We start from the raw sequence: 15,878 nt of genomic DNA on the forward strand, positions 1-15,878 counted from the left end.
CCAACCTATCTGTAGTGAGGACTGCGGGACCCCTACGCGCGTTTCGCTTCTTGCCTCTTCGGGGGGCGCCTGTGTGCCTTTGTATTTAAGGAATAACATAGGGAGAGCCGTGTTTTTTTGTCTTTGTTATATGTCTTTGTTTAGATACTGCAATTTGTACCATTACCTAAACCTGTGTGTGGTAACTGGGTGTCGCGGATTCCCTTATTTTGTAATTTTTACACTAATCTTTCTCAAAATTGTATTCTATTGAGTATAACAATAAAAATTTGATATTTTATTTTTTTGCTCCTGGCTCCATTTTTTTCTTTCGTTTATAAGTCCACAATAGCCAGGTGGATCAGCTTGGCTATTCAAGTCCTACCGTGTCAGAAACAGGCCTATCCCAACGGTGATTAAGGCACACGCCACTCGTTCGGTGGGGACCCACTGGGCCATTTGACACCAGGCGTCGGCGGAACAGGCTTGCAAGGCTGTGCCTTGTCCAGTCTGCACACCTTCTCGAAGCACTACAACATTCACACTCAGGCCTAAGCAGATGCGAGACTTGGAAGACTAATCTGTCAGTTTCCCACTCAGGGACTGCTTTAGGACGTCCCATGGTCCTGTGTCCCCCCAATGAGGTGAAGGAGAAATATAAATATGGATTTTTGTGTACTTACCGTAAAATCCCTTTCTCCAAGCCACTCATTGGGGGACACAGCACCAACCCTGTTGGCCTAACGGCTTGATTATGTTCTTTGGTTTGACATTGGTATACTCTAATATAGTGTTCTTGTTTTCCTACTGCTTTGTCACAGAACTGGTTCGGCTGGAGCCAGTGTGTGTGGTTTATACTGCAGAGGAGGAGATAATCTTTTTGTGTTTACTTAGTGTCAGCCTCCTTGCGGCAGCAACATAAACACATGGTCCTGTGTCCCCCAATGAGTGGCACGGAGAAAAGGACTTTACGGGGAGTACACAAAAATCCCTGTTTTGCCATCTCAGCTGAGAGCAGCATAATACACAGATCTTGATTACAGTGATGTCATTTTACTGGGCTGCTTAGTGTAATTTTGATAATCTCCTGCTGATAAAACGTTGATTTTATCACTATAAAGATTAGTAAACCGGTCTCTGCATCTCTATCTACATTATGATGCTCTAAGATGGGGTAGCAAAAACTGTCACAGATTGCTTTTAATTACTGTTACTAAAAAACAGAGGTTCCCGTGAATGGAAGCGATTTTCTTTTACAGAACTTTTTACATATTTTACTGCTTATAAATTCTCCCTTACATGACTTCATTATGAAGAATATTTCTGAACTTTTAGCTCCCAGCATCCTTCTACTATAAATTGGTGACCAGGCTTCCTTGAAGTCTCTAAACATGTTTTCCTCTACCTATTCCGTTGAGTTCATTTTGCTTTTGAACCAGATTTATAGCACTTAACCAAGCTCTGGATGTACCCTTTCCCCTTGATTTTGTGTTCAGTGTTATAATTGAGGCTTTTCTGTAGATTATGCTTTGTTGTATTCTGAAAGCCTCCAGTAGGGTCTAGGCCAATGCACACTATTTGTAGCCCACCTTACCTTGTAATTTCCAGTGTAGTACCTATTTACTGCTTTAATGTGATGTCAGGACTTTCCAGCTATTGCCCACTTGATAGGCACTTACGTTGTTAGGTGTTTAGTGTGACTTTCACAAAGTGCCTGCAAAAAGTTTTACTAGATATTTAGTGTTTTGCAATGAATATGTATATTTTTGCTTGTTTGTTAACAATACTCACATATTCTATGTTTATTATCTGATGTGACTTCATATACAGACTCTGTCGCAAGCCATAGTCAAAGTGGTTATCCCAACAGAAAGGTACATTTTTTTTTCTTTATTATTACTCATATGACTTAGAAAATATCCCCATCAGAACTTCAAAGAATTGGTTGGCTGTCTTGAGGGGATGACTGGGGCTTCACTGAGCAAAAGTTTTATCAGTGTGTTTAAGTTTCCATTGAAGTGCGGCTTGTACATCTTCTGGCGAGCTTTCCGATTGTTAGTACTGTTCTGCTGTCAGAAATGCTGCAACCCAGAGACTCCATAAAAAGTCAATGGCGTCTGTAGTAACATGAGTAATATGTATTAAAATGTAAATTATGTATTAATTTCCAGATAGATATGTGCATGCAAATATGTGAGAATATCACCATTCTCCGCGGTACATCGTCGCGTGTAACCAGGACTCGCGCTGTCAAGAACCATGGCAGCCTATGCGCACTAAATGATCAAGTATGGATCTAATGCAGATCGCCCAGTGCACATTGATTACTGTGGTCTGCCTGTGTATACAGACTACTAAAAGACCGACGATCTGTAAAGGTTTATTTTTTGGCAGTGTAATGTCGCCTGTCAGTCCATGTAGACGGTTCATAAGACCGACTCTTATTCCCAGAGCGACTTGGTAATCATACTCATGTGGCACTGCCCAGAGATTGAATGTCACTTTTCTTTTTTTTTAGCAGCCAAATAATTGGGCTTGTTAAGGACTTTTTGACAGAACTATTGACTCCTATTACTGAAAGTCTGTAATTTTGGACGTTTCATTTTCTAATCCTCTATAAGGGGAATTATAAAAAAAAAAAAAAAACCCTGTCCGCTGATTCATGCTGCTTCAATCATGCTGAAGCACTTTAGTAATAAACAGACATGGTAGCTAATCTCTTATTCATTCTAAAGTAAAGGGGATAAGTACTGCTGAAGGAAAAATGGGTCCTGTATGGTCAAACCTGTAGAGCAATGCACTCAGATTAAAATTGGTTACTGCCGCATTAAACAGCTAGTGGACAGACATGGAAGAAACAAAGGGCGTGCAATGCTAATTATCAATAAGCATTGCGTGTATAAAGTAATACTCAGATTATCCTTTCAAAAATCATGGCAATTCAAACTTGCAGTTATTTATGATCGATACCTCTATAAATAGAAGAAACAACAAATTGTGGTGTTTTTGCTAACTAAAACTGCAAATCTAACGTTTGTAGTATACAGGTTACATACAAAATATAAATAATTCACCAATCTCTATATATTAAACTGTCAGTTTATAATTCTACAAATAGTTACCACTGCAGTCCTAGCATTTCAGCTAACCGTCATGCATGTGAAACATAATAAGGAGTAATTAAAATACCTACAGTTTGGTGTCCTTGTTATAGGTCACTGGAGGATGGGGGTTATTCCTGTATCTGAGCCCTCCAGTGTGTACTGGTGTACGCTGTAGGAATCCTGTATTCAAGCAGTCAGAAATGGGCGCGGTGCAGCAGTATGGTGTGAGTCAGGTTGCCGATATAGCATCCTTTTTATAGTTCACCGATCTCTTTCTATGAAGAAGTGTCAGTTTATAACTCTACAAATAGTTACCACTGCAGATCTAGCATTTCTGCTAACAATCATGCATGTGAAACATAACCTTATGAAAGTTAACCAAGATTTACTCTAAATGTGTAGGTTGTGGACATCACAGGACTTCATAGCTTCTTAATGTGCCATCACACGCTGCTCTAGAATTCTCCCACTCGGTTACCAGGGGAGCTACCGGCCGGAGCGCCCTTGTAGCACAGACTTGTTAGACTTGCCAGAGGACTAGCAGCATCTTGCTGCACCGTGCCCATTTCTAATTGCTTCTGAATACAGGATCCCTACAGCAGACATCAGTACACACTGGAGCTCTCAGAGGTACAAGGATTAACCCCCACCCTCCAGTGAATTATAACAAGGATGCTATATCAGCAAACTAGGTGGTCTTTTTGTTACGCCTCATGTTTCACATGCATGATTGTTAGCTGAAGTGCTAGGGCTGTGGTGGTAACTATTTGTAGCATTATAAAGTGACACTTTAATAGAAAGAGGTTAGTGAATTATTTATACTTTATACGTAAGGTTTATACTCCAAACGCTAGATATGCGATGTTAGTTAGCAGAAACACCACAAATTGTTTGTTATATTTAAACAGATATATTGATCATAAATACCTGTCTGTAAGTTTGATTTGCTATGCTTTTTGAAGGCATTATCTGAGCATTACTTTATACATGCAATCCTTATGGATATCTTTATCTTTGCACATCCTTCTTATTTTTTCCTTGTCCATCCACTAGCTGTTGAGCGCAACCGTATTCAATTCTTCTTATCCATTCTGCGCAGACCTGAGACCGTGAGAATCAAACCGTAGGTTCACTTTAAAGCGTTTAACAGGATATTTCAAAATTTGCCCACAGCCACTAAGAGTATGAAAGCAACAAATCTAGCAATACTCGCCGATTTTATTCTTTGTCCAGTGCTGTGTCCATGGTCCTTCCTGACGGTTGTGTTTTCACCCTGCTGCAGCACTGACATCCCATTTATCTCAATCGCTGGCTTCACATGTAATGATCAATGTTCATTAGTCATCCCATTATCATAGACTGCGTTACATTGGAAAGTCACACTTTGGGGTTTGTTCACACTGCATCTTTTTCCACCATTCCTTGAGTGGGTTTGCTTAAAGAAAGAAAAGGCGAAATAAGCGCTAGCCAAATTATTAAAATAATCTCATTACATTGTATGCAAAAACAACTTGCTGTTCATATATATATTCAGGCTTTTAAACACTTCATGACTTCAAAAGACACTAAGCATTTCTAAAAGAAGAAACATATACATACTTAACAATATTTTATAAATAATTCCATGAGGGAAATTAAAAAGACACCCAGGCATGGCTTTCAGCTTTTGGTCAGCCTTTTTTGCACCAGGATGCTACCAAAGAGAACACGTGCTTCATGTTAACAAAACTCCAGAGAAAAGGAACAAGTCCCGAAGCGTCTTCTGCTTGAAAAATGACTGTTTTTGAGCTCTGGAAAAAGAACTTGACCTTTACAGAGAGAACACAGGATCCACCATTTACAGTAAGTAACAAGGACATTGCACGCCATGCACATAGCATTGGGAGGCAACAAGAAAACCTGCTTCTGAAACTCTCCTTTATTTTGGAGGAATTTTTATTTCCAGAAGTAGTTTTGGAAGATATTTTCCCTGCAGTGGTTTAATTTTTTTTGCAGCCAGCAGGTGTTTTTCAAATCCTTTTGAGGATTAAAAAATTCTTAGTCTTTGAGGAAGATTTTGGTGTGTGTAGGTGGGAAAAAAAGAGGGGAAAAAATCATCAATCGCAGTAAGAACTTATCCTTACAAAAGTTTCTTTTGTCTCTAAGGCTACTTTCAGACTTGCGTTAGCTCCGCCCCCAGCCGCACCACCTCCGATCAGTTGCTCCTATGGGCGCATGACGCTGCATGCGACCGGCGTACCCTATATTTAGCGTTGGGTGCGCTGGCCGTGTGCTGGTATGCTTTGACCGGCGCATGCGCCGGCGTGCGCCAAACGCACCGTGTTGCAGTTTTGTGCGCTCGGCGCAGCGCCAGCAAAAGCATACCAGCACACGGCCAGCGTACCCAACGCTAAATATAGGGTATGCCGGTCGCATGCAGCGTCATGCGCCCATAGGAGGAGCTGACCGGAGGAGGCGTGGCCAGGGGCGGAGCTTAGAGGCGGCCCTGCGCTGCGCCTCATAACGCAAGTCTGATTTTGTTAAAAAAAAAAATTGTCCTCAAAACAGTCCAGATAGCTGGCCAAAACTCATGCAATAAAAATGTGAAAGAATGTTTTTGACAGGCTGGTTAAAAATTAAGGAAAAATTAGTCTTATACATTCCTACTGTTAAATGTAGTTTTTTTTATTTGCGTGGTCACTCATAGCTAGATCAGGATACTGTACTCTTGCTCAGTGAAGTGCAGTCTTTTCTTCAAGATGAAAAAGCAACCTTACTTTAAAATGAATGCATCATACTTAAATTCCCAAAGACTTTGACATTGGCCCTGGTGAGCAACACCACAGCTGAACTGTCTGCGGCAGCGGGGGACCAGGAAAACATCAAGGGAAAGAATGGGAAAGTATTTTGACGAGACATTGGTACGATCGCTTCCAATAAATGTGGTTGTTGTCATAAATAAAGCACCTGTTGGCCAAAATGTAGGGTCTACTATTATTTATAGCATAACTCTTATTGATTTGTATTGTATTACCCCCATCTGAAAGTGATGCCTTCTTAAAAGGCCTTTGGATGTTGGAGATAGGGTCCTAGGTTTGACATAACAGAAAATAACTTCTATACTTTATTGGCGCTCCACTGGAAATTTACCAGATTAAGCTGCACCATTGTGCTAAGCACCTAAGCTTTTCATATCCTTTTAGACTTGTAGTGCTTTTCTTCCAATTTCATAGACATACATTTCTCTGGTATAGGTTTATAGGACCCACATTTTTCCCCCTTATTTATACATATTTTTTTTCTATATATTTATATAATATTGTATTTGACAAATTTAGTTAAACCCCTTGTGAAACTTTCTGGACCTCTGCCCCATGAAATGTATTTTTATACTTTTATGCACTTTTATGCTATTGAGAAAATACTGTTTTTTTTTGTTTTTTTCACCTTTATGAATTTAGTACTTTTGAGTTCTAAACATGAAAGCAGCAGTGACTCCCCAAATAACACTTGGGGTCAGTTATACAAATCATATTTCATGTCTGTATTCTCCCATGCTAATTTTATTGACACTTTTATTTAATGGTGTCAATGTGTTTGACTACTACCTTTTGCAGGAGGCAGGAAAAGTTTGTCCTCTTGCTGACATCCAATATTTTTTAATAAATAAAAAAAGTAATGTGGACCTGAAATACGCTTCTTTATAATACAAGTACAAAGCATTTTGTTTGCGACAGGTTTTTTTTTTTAACTTTATTTTTATTTTCTAATTTGTGGAAAATCTTAGGGTTTTCTTTTGATGTCTGTTTTCTTAGCTGGTATCGGCATGCGATCTGTAGATTTAAATGCCAGCTTTAAAATAAAAATAGGCGGGTAGTTATTTTTTTCATAATATTTATACATGGTTGCAATCACAATTATTCAGATGGCAAACTATAATTATTGTAAATGAAGTTTATTTGCCAAATTTACATACTTTCTGTATTTTTTTTGTAAATAAACCATTGAAATGTGAACAATTTACAGAAGCACTCCCAATATTTTTTGTTAGCTAAACCTGTGTAAATGTGTCTAATGTAGTGTAAGTGTTAACCTTAATGACCAGAGCTTTTTTCAGTTTTTGTTTTTCGCTCCCCTTCTTTCCAGAGCCATATCTTTTTTTTTTTTTTTTTTTTCCATCAATATGGCCATGTAAGGCCTTATTTTTTGTGGGACGAGTTGTACTTTTCAATGATACTATTTGGTTTTACCATGTCATGTAATAGAAAACTGGAAAAAAATTTCCAGGTGTGGTGAAATTGCAAAAAAAGTGCAATCCCACACTTGTTTTTTGTTTGGCTTTTTTGCTAGGTTCACTAAATGCTAAAACTGGCCTACCATTATGACTCTCCAGGTCATTACGAGTTCATAGACACCAAACATGTCTAGGTTCTTTTTTTTATATCAAAGTGGTGCAATAAAATTCCAAAGTTTGCTAAAAAAAAAAAAAAAAAAAGTGCCATTTTCCAAGACCCCGTAGCGTCTCCATTCTTCGTGATCTTGGGTCGGGTGAGGGTTTATTTTGTGCGCGTTGAGCTGTCCTTTTTAATTATACCACTTTGTGCAGATACGATCTTTTGATCGCCCATTATTGCATTTTAATGCCATGTAGCGGTGACCAAAAAAAATGTAATTCTGATGTTTTGATTTTTTTTTCTCGCTACGCCATTTAGTGATCAGATTAATCCTTTTGTTTTTTTGTTTTTTTTAGTGATCGGGCGATTCTGAACGCAGCAATACCAAATATGTAGGTTTTTTTTTTTTATTATTTTGATTGGAGCGAAAGGGGGGTGATTTGAACTTTTGTTGTAGGGTTTTTTTTTTGTTTGTTAAACTTTTGGCATGCTTCAATAGCCTCCATGGGAGGCTAGAAGCATCCACTTCTTGATTGGCTCTGCTACATAGAGGTGATGCACAGATACAGTGGCTTGCGAAAGTATTCGGCCCCCTGGAACTTTTCAGCCTTTTCCCACATATCATGCTTCAAACATAAAGATACCAAATGTAAATTTTTGGTGAAGAATCAACAAGTGGGACACAATTGTGAAGTTGAACGAAATTTATTGGTTATTTAAAATTTTTGTGGAAATTCAAAAACTGAAAAGTGGGGCGTGCAATATTATTCGGCCCCTTTTACTTTCAGTGCAGCAAACTCACTCCAGAAGTTCATTGTGGATCTCTGAATGATCCAATGTTGTCCTAAATGACTAATGATGATAAATATAATCCAACTGTGTGTAATCAAGTCTCTGTATAAATGCACCTGCTCTGTGATAGTCTCAGGGTTCTGTTTGATGAACAGAGAGCATCATGAAGACCAAGGAACACAACAGGCAGGTCCGTGATACTGTTGTGGAGAAGTTTAAAGCCGGATTTGGATACAAAAAACTGCACTGTGCAAGCGATCATATTGAAATGGTAGATTTGCAGTGGTATGATACTCCTTCCAAGACCCTGCTGTCCCTCGAAACTTTCATCTCAAACAAGGAAAAGACTGATAAGAGATGCAGCCAAGAGGCCCATGATCACCCTGGATGAACTGAAGAGATCTACAGCTGAGGTGGGACAGTCTGTTCATAGGACAACAATCAGTCGTACACTGCACAAATCTGGCCTTTATGGAAGAGTGGCAAGAAGAAAGCCATTTCTCAAAGATATCCTTAAAAAGTGTAATTTAAAGTTTGCAACAAGCCACCTGGGAGACGCACCAAACATGTGGAAGAAGGTGCTCTGGTCAGATGAAACCAAAATCGAACTTTTTTGGCAACAATGCCAAACGATATGTTTGGCGTAAAGGCAACACAGCTCATCACCCTGAACACACCATCCCCACTGTCAAACATGATGGTGGCAGCATCATGGTTTGGGCCTGCTTTTCTTCAGCAGGGACAGGGAAGATGGTTAAAATTGATGGGAAGATGGATCGAGCCAAATACAGGACCATTTTTGAAGAAAACCTGTTGGAGTCTGCAAAAGACCAGAGACGGGGATGGAGATTTGTCTTCCAACAAGACAATGATCCCAAACATAAAGAAAAATCTACAATGGAATGGTTCACAAATAAACGTATCCAGGTGTTAGAATGGCCAATTCAAAGTCCAGACCTGAATCCAATCGAGAATCTGTGGAAAGAGCTGAAAACTGCTGTTCACAAACGATCTCCATCAAACCTCACTGAGCTTGAGCTGTTTGCCAAGGAAGAATGGGCAAGAATTTCAGTCTCTCGATGTACAAAACTGATAGAGACATACCCCAAGCGACTTGCAGCTGTAATCGCAGCAAAAGGTGGCGCAACAAAGTATTAAGTTAAAGGGGCCAAATAATATTGCACGCCCCACTTTTCAGTTTTTGAATTTTCACAAAAATTTAAAATAACCAATAAATTTCCTTCAACTTTACAATTGTGTTCCTTTTGTTGTTAATTCTTCACCAAAAATTTACATTTGGTATCTTTATGTTTGAAGCATGATGTGTGGGAAAAGGTTGAAAAGTTCCAGGGGGCCAAATACTTTCGCAAGGCACTGTATGTAGCTGAATTACAGCATTGCTATGAGAGCCGACCAGACCACCGGGAGGTGCTCATAGCACTGCCTCATCAACAACCATAGAGGTCTCGAGGAGACCTCTGGTTGTGATGGCAACGCATTGCTGACCCCCGATCACGTAACGGGTGTCAGCGATACGCGTATTTCTGGTCCGGCGGCCGGAAGCGCTTCTTAAATGCTGCTGTCAGGGTTTGACAGCAGCATTTAACTAAATAGGTGCAGGCAGATTGCGATTCTGCTCGTGCCTATTGCGGGCACATATCAGCTGTTAAAAACAGCTGACATGTCGCAGCTTTGAGGTGGGCACACCGCCGGAGTCCACCTCAAAGCGGAGGATACTGATAGCTGACATACTATTCCGTCCAATGGCAGTAAGGGGTTAATATTCTTACCGATATCAGTCGTCTTCTGTTTCCAGCGTTGGTCTAGATCTCTTCCACTCATGACTTCCATTCCGACTTTCCAGATTACTTTGGTGTATGTGTGAGCCAGAAGTCACTATGAGGCCCCTTCACACGTCCATTTGTGTCCATACGCAGTCCATTTTTTAACTGCCGCAAATACGGACACACGCACACCCATTGTATTCCATGGAGGTGCTCACATGTCAGGTTTTTCACACGGTCCGCGCAATCAGAAGACCACGATGAGAGCTGCCTTCAGCCGCCAGCGCTTGAGATCAGCACAAACTGTACAGCCTCTGCTGACACACGTATGTGAAACACGGACAGCAAACTGACACACTGATGTCACATACGGATATATGGATGGCACGGATCTCACCAGTACTTGTTTTTCCTGTACAGGAATCACTGGGACGTGTGAAGGAGGCCTAACAATGTTAGTCTATGAAGCCTCATTCTGTTACTCCATAGACTTGCATTATAAAATTGACTTCCAGCTCATGCATAAACCCCACTGTGATCCAGAGAGTTGGAATAGAAGTCACAAATGAGAACATGGCCAAAATTGAGATGGAAACGGGAACACTGCGATCGATAAGAATATGAACACACTCATTTACACAGATTTAGCTAAAATATGATTGGGAGTGCTTCTCTAAATAACTCAATGCAATTAATATAACAAGTGGTTTCCTCAAATTCAGGACAAAATGCCACCATTTACTGATATCTGTAAAACTCATGGAGCTACTTTGGCTGGTATGACCTGCTGCAGACTTGCTGCATAGCAAGACTCCTACTTCTGGTAGTGTTTCTCAGGTATCTTAAGCTATTCCTCTTTCACTACTATTCTTGGGTTTGCATGCTGCATCTTCTGCTTCAAATCCTACCAAAGATTTTCTGTGGAGTTCAAGTCAGGTGACTGCTTCTCCAGAATCTCCCAGAATTTCCACTGAAACAAAGCTTTGATGTAATTTGAAGTAAGGTTGGGACCAGGGTCCAGTGACTTCCAAGCTTCATCTTATTCATAGAAATCTGTCACTTTCTCCTAGGCTTTTCTGATTACTTGATTGAATCCATATTGCCATCCACACTAAGCAGATTTCCAATGTCTGAGGAAGCAAAGCAGCCCCAGGACACCACTGAGCCACTTCCATGTTTCACTGTAGAAAGGGTGGTATTTTCAGCGTATGCTTCATTCTTTGTTCCCCAGACATATCACTGATTAATAGGCCTAAAAACTTTGCTTTATGTCATAACTTTTATTTTTTTATTTTGAGCATAGTGGAGACTACGTTTCTTGTGCCTTTTAGGTCAATAGAGATGTAGGTCTTTGAGTTCAGACACTGGAACCTTTAGTGTTTTGTAGGCATTTTACTCTGCAAATTCAAACCTCGGTGCCTCCAAATCTTGCTACAGGTCTTTTGCAGTCACGAGTTTTTTGTCCTCCAGCTCCTCTGGATTCTGGAGGAGTTCCTTTTTTTGCAAGGTCCAGCTAGTGTAACCAGTTTTTCTATAACACTGAACCTGTAAACTCTGCATTCAGCTATATCTCTAGGAACAGTCAATGTCTTTACTATTTTTGTGTATTCTTTTCCTTGTTTGCGCAAGGCAATGATCTCGTAACTTTTGGACAACTTTTTCAAATTTATAAAATACAATCAATTGTCACACTAAACAAACCCTTTGACAGTTCAGGTATTTGATGTGTTTTTACCTTTGTAACATCTGATGTAACTAATGAAGCCCTTTATTTGTTGTGACCGATGTGCTTGAGGCATTACTTGACTTGTAAATGTATTATCCTATGTGGCATACTATTCAGGGGGTGAATAATTTTGTGACTCAAGTACTCAGTAAAAGTGGCACTTTGTGATTAATTTGGAGAAATCACTTGTTATATTAGTTGTATTGAGAATATACAAATTTGTTTAATGTAAACATCAGAAAGTTTGTATGCTTTGCTAATAAACCTAATTTACAATGTGGGATGAATAAGTTTGATTGCAATTGTACTTTAGTACAGTATTTTTAAATTAAATATTTCCTGTGCCGGTAAACAAGTTTCTTGCATCCTTGTACCTCGACCAATCACCCAAAGTGCAGGTATTTCCATATCAGTACACTGGAACTCTGCAGTTGAAAGGGAGCATAAGGCTAGTTTCACCCTAGCGTATGGAGGAGCTGCAGAGGGATGCGGGCTTCCTCTGTGAAGCTCCGCCCCTGCCACGCCTTCTTCGTTCAGCTGCGCCTACGTCGGCATGTGGCCTGCGTACCCCATCTTTAGCATTGGGTATGCAGGCCCTGCTGATGTATGCGGATGCCTCCGCATGCGTCATTTTGACGGTGCGGCGACCTGCGCCGAACGCATCGTGTTGGATTTTGTTGCGGTCGCCGCACCGTCAAAACGATGCATGCGGAGGCATCCACATACATCGGCAGGGCCTGCGTACCCAATGCTAAAGATGGGGTACACGGGCCACATGCCGTCGTAGGTGCAGCTGAACGGAGGAGGTGCGGCAGGGGGCGGAGCTGAGCGGAGGAAGTCTGCATCCCTCCGCAGCTCCTCCATACGCTAGTGTGAAACTAGCCTAAGCCATCATAGAGAATGATATATATATATATATATATATATATATATATATATATATATACATACATACATACAGTATATATATATATATATATATATATATATACACTCACTCATATACACACGGCTTTTCCGGTTACCATTTCATTTAAATAGGCTATTTGTATGGTGAAACATATATTCTCACATTAATGGCCACCATTTTATTTCTAATTAAAAATGTAGTCCGCCCCCAATCCGAATTAAGAAGGCGGATATTAATAAATGTTAGGGCTAAGCAAATAATTTGTCTTTTTCTTTAGAAATATTGGCATGGTTTTCAGAAGGAACAATGGGAAGTGTAATTACATAATTTTTTAATGGGGTATTCCGGTTTATATAAATGATTGCCTATCCGCTGGACCAGTGATGATTGTTCGATCATTGTGCGTCATTCCATATTATGTGGGACCAGATGCTCCATTCAACATTTCAGACAGAAAAGAACAATGCAATCTAATCTGGAGGATCCCACGCCGATCTAACAGTCATCATCTATGTCTTGGGTGGCTGAGGATTTTTGTAGACTTGAATGCCTCTTTAAATCACTTCAAATTATATTTTCTAAAATGCCAATGTCTCTGTAAGAAGCAAAATAAGCCCCACGCTGACTATTATTTGGCTGGAGATCCTTTGATTATAGAAATATGATCCTTGTTACAACCAAGCCTTTAAGCTACATGGTTGTCTATCGCCTTGCTTTTTTGGGACTGATCCCTCAGCTGCTGTAGGACCTCCCAAATCTAACTTGCCTTTACAGCCATTTGAAAGTGGACATTCACACGTACACCCCATGTTCATGCAGTATGTTAACACACATTGCAGAGTCTCTAGTAACCAGTGTAGGTGGAGTACAACTAGTAGGTAGGGTGTGAATACATTTTTCTTTAACTCTGCTGTCGTTGTAGGAATTTACTCGCTCTGATCCATCGCATGATCGAGTTTGTGGTGCGTGAAGGTCCAATGTTTGAAGCTATGATCATGAACAGAGAACTCAACAATCCAATGTTCAGGTATGGACATACAATATTTTGTCGATCATCAGGCTTTTTACGGTCTCTAAAAACTTGTCCTGGTATTTACAGTATTTTTGAAAATGAAGATGTGGGCAGTGTATTCTTGTAACGGTTGTCAATTGCTTTACGAAAACTCGTTATTGTTACCCATTACTGTCCTAAATATCCATCTGTCTTTAACAGGTTCCTGTTTGAAAACCAGACACCAGCGCACGTATACTACAGGTGGAAGCTATACTCAATATTACAGGCAAGTGGTATAAAATTATAGAACTTTTTTTTTCGTCTTCAATCAGTAGTAATAATGCCTCTTTTTTTTTTTTTTTTTTTTTTTTTTTTATTAAACTTTAGGGGGATTCACCTACAAAGTGGAAGACAGAAGACTTCAGAATGTTTAAGAATGGCTCTTTTTGGAGGCCGCCACCATTAAACCCATATATACATGGTATGACAGAGGAACAGGAGACGGAGACTTTTGTTGAGGAGCCCATCAAAAAAGGATCCCTCAAGGAGGAGTATGTATTCATGCATGGCAGCTACATCAAAAGATCCTAATACACTTTAGAGGACAACCGAGCGCCCCCATAAGCATACAGGGTCAAAAAAACCTTTTGTCAATGTAGTGAGGGGAATGAGCAGCTGCCAAACAGCCAGCAGTGGTTTATTCCCCATATTTTTCCCAACATATGATGTTGGGAGACTCCAATACAAATGAAATGGCCAACACCAGTGGGTTTGGATGAATATTATCTAATATGTTTCATCAATTTATATAGGTGCTCATACACCTTATCAATCGCAAGTTTCCCATACACATTATTAATGTTACACTCAGCCGAGTGTTCATGTGTTGAGCGAGTAGCTGCTGCCTGACTCGTCTATCAAAGTCTGCCAGAACAACAAAAGGATTGGGTTTATTAAAAAAAAGGCTTAATTCTTATCTCTTGACATCATCTGTCAGTGGGGAGTTAGAAGGCCACCGTGCACATTAGATGGGTGGACCCATTCCATCTGTGCGTGGCTTAGCAGGGTTGACTGGTCTTTTGCTTAAAGTTTGCACCCCACGCTTTCAGATTTCTGGAGAGTCTGCGGCCAGAGCAAGCAGTCACATGGCGGCAAGAGCAGGCAGTCACATGGCAGCAAGTATTTATTTTACTCTTATATAGCTCAAAAATCCAAAGCGCTTTACAGACAGTATCAGCACTGTCCCCATTGGGGCTCACAATCTAAATTTCCTATCAGTAGTGTAATGATCAACGTGTGACTGGACACAGGTGCCTCCAGCAGGGCGAATTTATGACACACGTGACCCTGGATACAGCGCCTCCAGCGGGGCGAATTTAAATAATAACGGAACGTGCAGCCGGATACACCGCCTCCAGCTGGCGAATTTAAAAAGTACACGTAAAACTGGATACCCCGCCTCCAGCTGGCGAATTTAAATAATAAGGGGAAACACAGGAACAATTACAGTGGTGGGCCCTGTAATAGGAAATAGGGAAGTGGAGACCTCCTAAGCTCCCCTGAGGAAGCGTCCCTGCACTCCTTACGTTCCCTAAACAGGCTCCGCACCTGTCGCCACACGCAAACCTTATGCCCTGACTCGCCCTGAACCTAGTCCCTCGCTAGGGCATTGGCCGGTGCGGAAACTAATCCCACCACTGCACTAGATCACACATAAGGAAAGTCACAAACAGGGGAAATAGAAAACTTAGCTCTCTCTGTGCAAATGCTCCAGCACAGAGTCCAGCAACCGACTGCAGCCTTCCTCCTGAATAGCTGCCACCAAGTTCAGTAAGCGCTGCAAAGAACTCCCTTCGGTGACTCCTTCCACATCAGAACTCAGATTGAGCTGAGCAATCTCTCCAGCTCCTTCCACCACCAAGGTTGGTTGCAAATGAACAACTATCACCAACAATGATTGAATACCCTGAGACTAATTTATAGAGCCTCACACCTGATTTATAATTATGTGCGCATTAAACCTAAAGTGCGATACCACTAACCACCACCGGGCAACTTAGAATGAAAGACACCACGTGTGATAATTCCAATGGCCACCAGGGGCAATCACGTCACACATTGCACTTGACAAAGTAAAAAAAATTCACTTTGTCCAATTTAAAACTGTCAGATCATGACAGTACCCCCTCCTTAATGAGGGGCCTCTGGACCCTCAA

At 40.7% G+C, this 15,878-nt stretch overlaps 1 protein-coding gene across 5 annotated transcripts in view; it reads left to right on the forward strand.

Annotated features, from left to right (window-relative positions):
• The window catches only part of U2SURP (U2 snRNP associated SURP domain containing), a 159,427-nt gene that overhangs the window by 106,871 nt on the left and 36,678 nt on the right, over window positions 1–15,878 (forward strand). For 4 of the 5 annotated variants that reach the window (XM_073579109.1, XM_073579110.1, XM_073579107.1 and 1 more), the window contains exons 11-14: window positions 1,810–1,853; window positions 13,591–13,695; window positions 13,882–13,948; window positions 14,050–14,213. In XM_073579109.1, the coding sequence (XP_073435210.1) occupies window positions 1,810–1,853; window positions 13,591–13,695; window positions 13,882–13,948; window positions 14,050–14,213 (380 nt within the window). The remainder of the gene's footprint in view (window positions 1–1,809; window positions 1,854–13,590; window positions 13,696–13,881; window positions 13,949–14,049; window positions 14,214–15,878) is intronic. The other variant, XM_073579111.1, reaches the window with a different exon arrangement.

This window comes from Dendrobates tinctorius, unplaced genomic scaffold (genome assembly GCF_039654945.1).
Source record: "Dendrobates tinctorius isolate UK_male_01 unplaced genomic scaffold, ASM3965494v1 ptg000060l, whole genome shotgun sequence".
Taxonomy (NCBI): domain Eukaryota; kingdom Metazoa; phylum Chordata; class Amphibia; order Anura; family Dendrobatidae; genus Dendrobates; species Dendrobates tinctorius.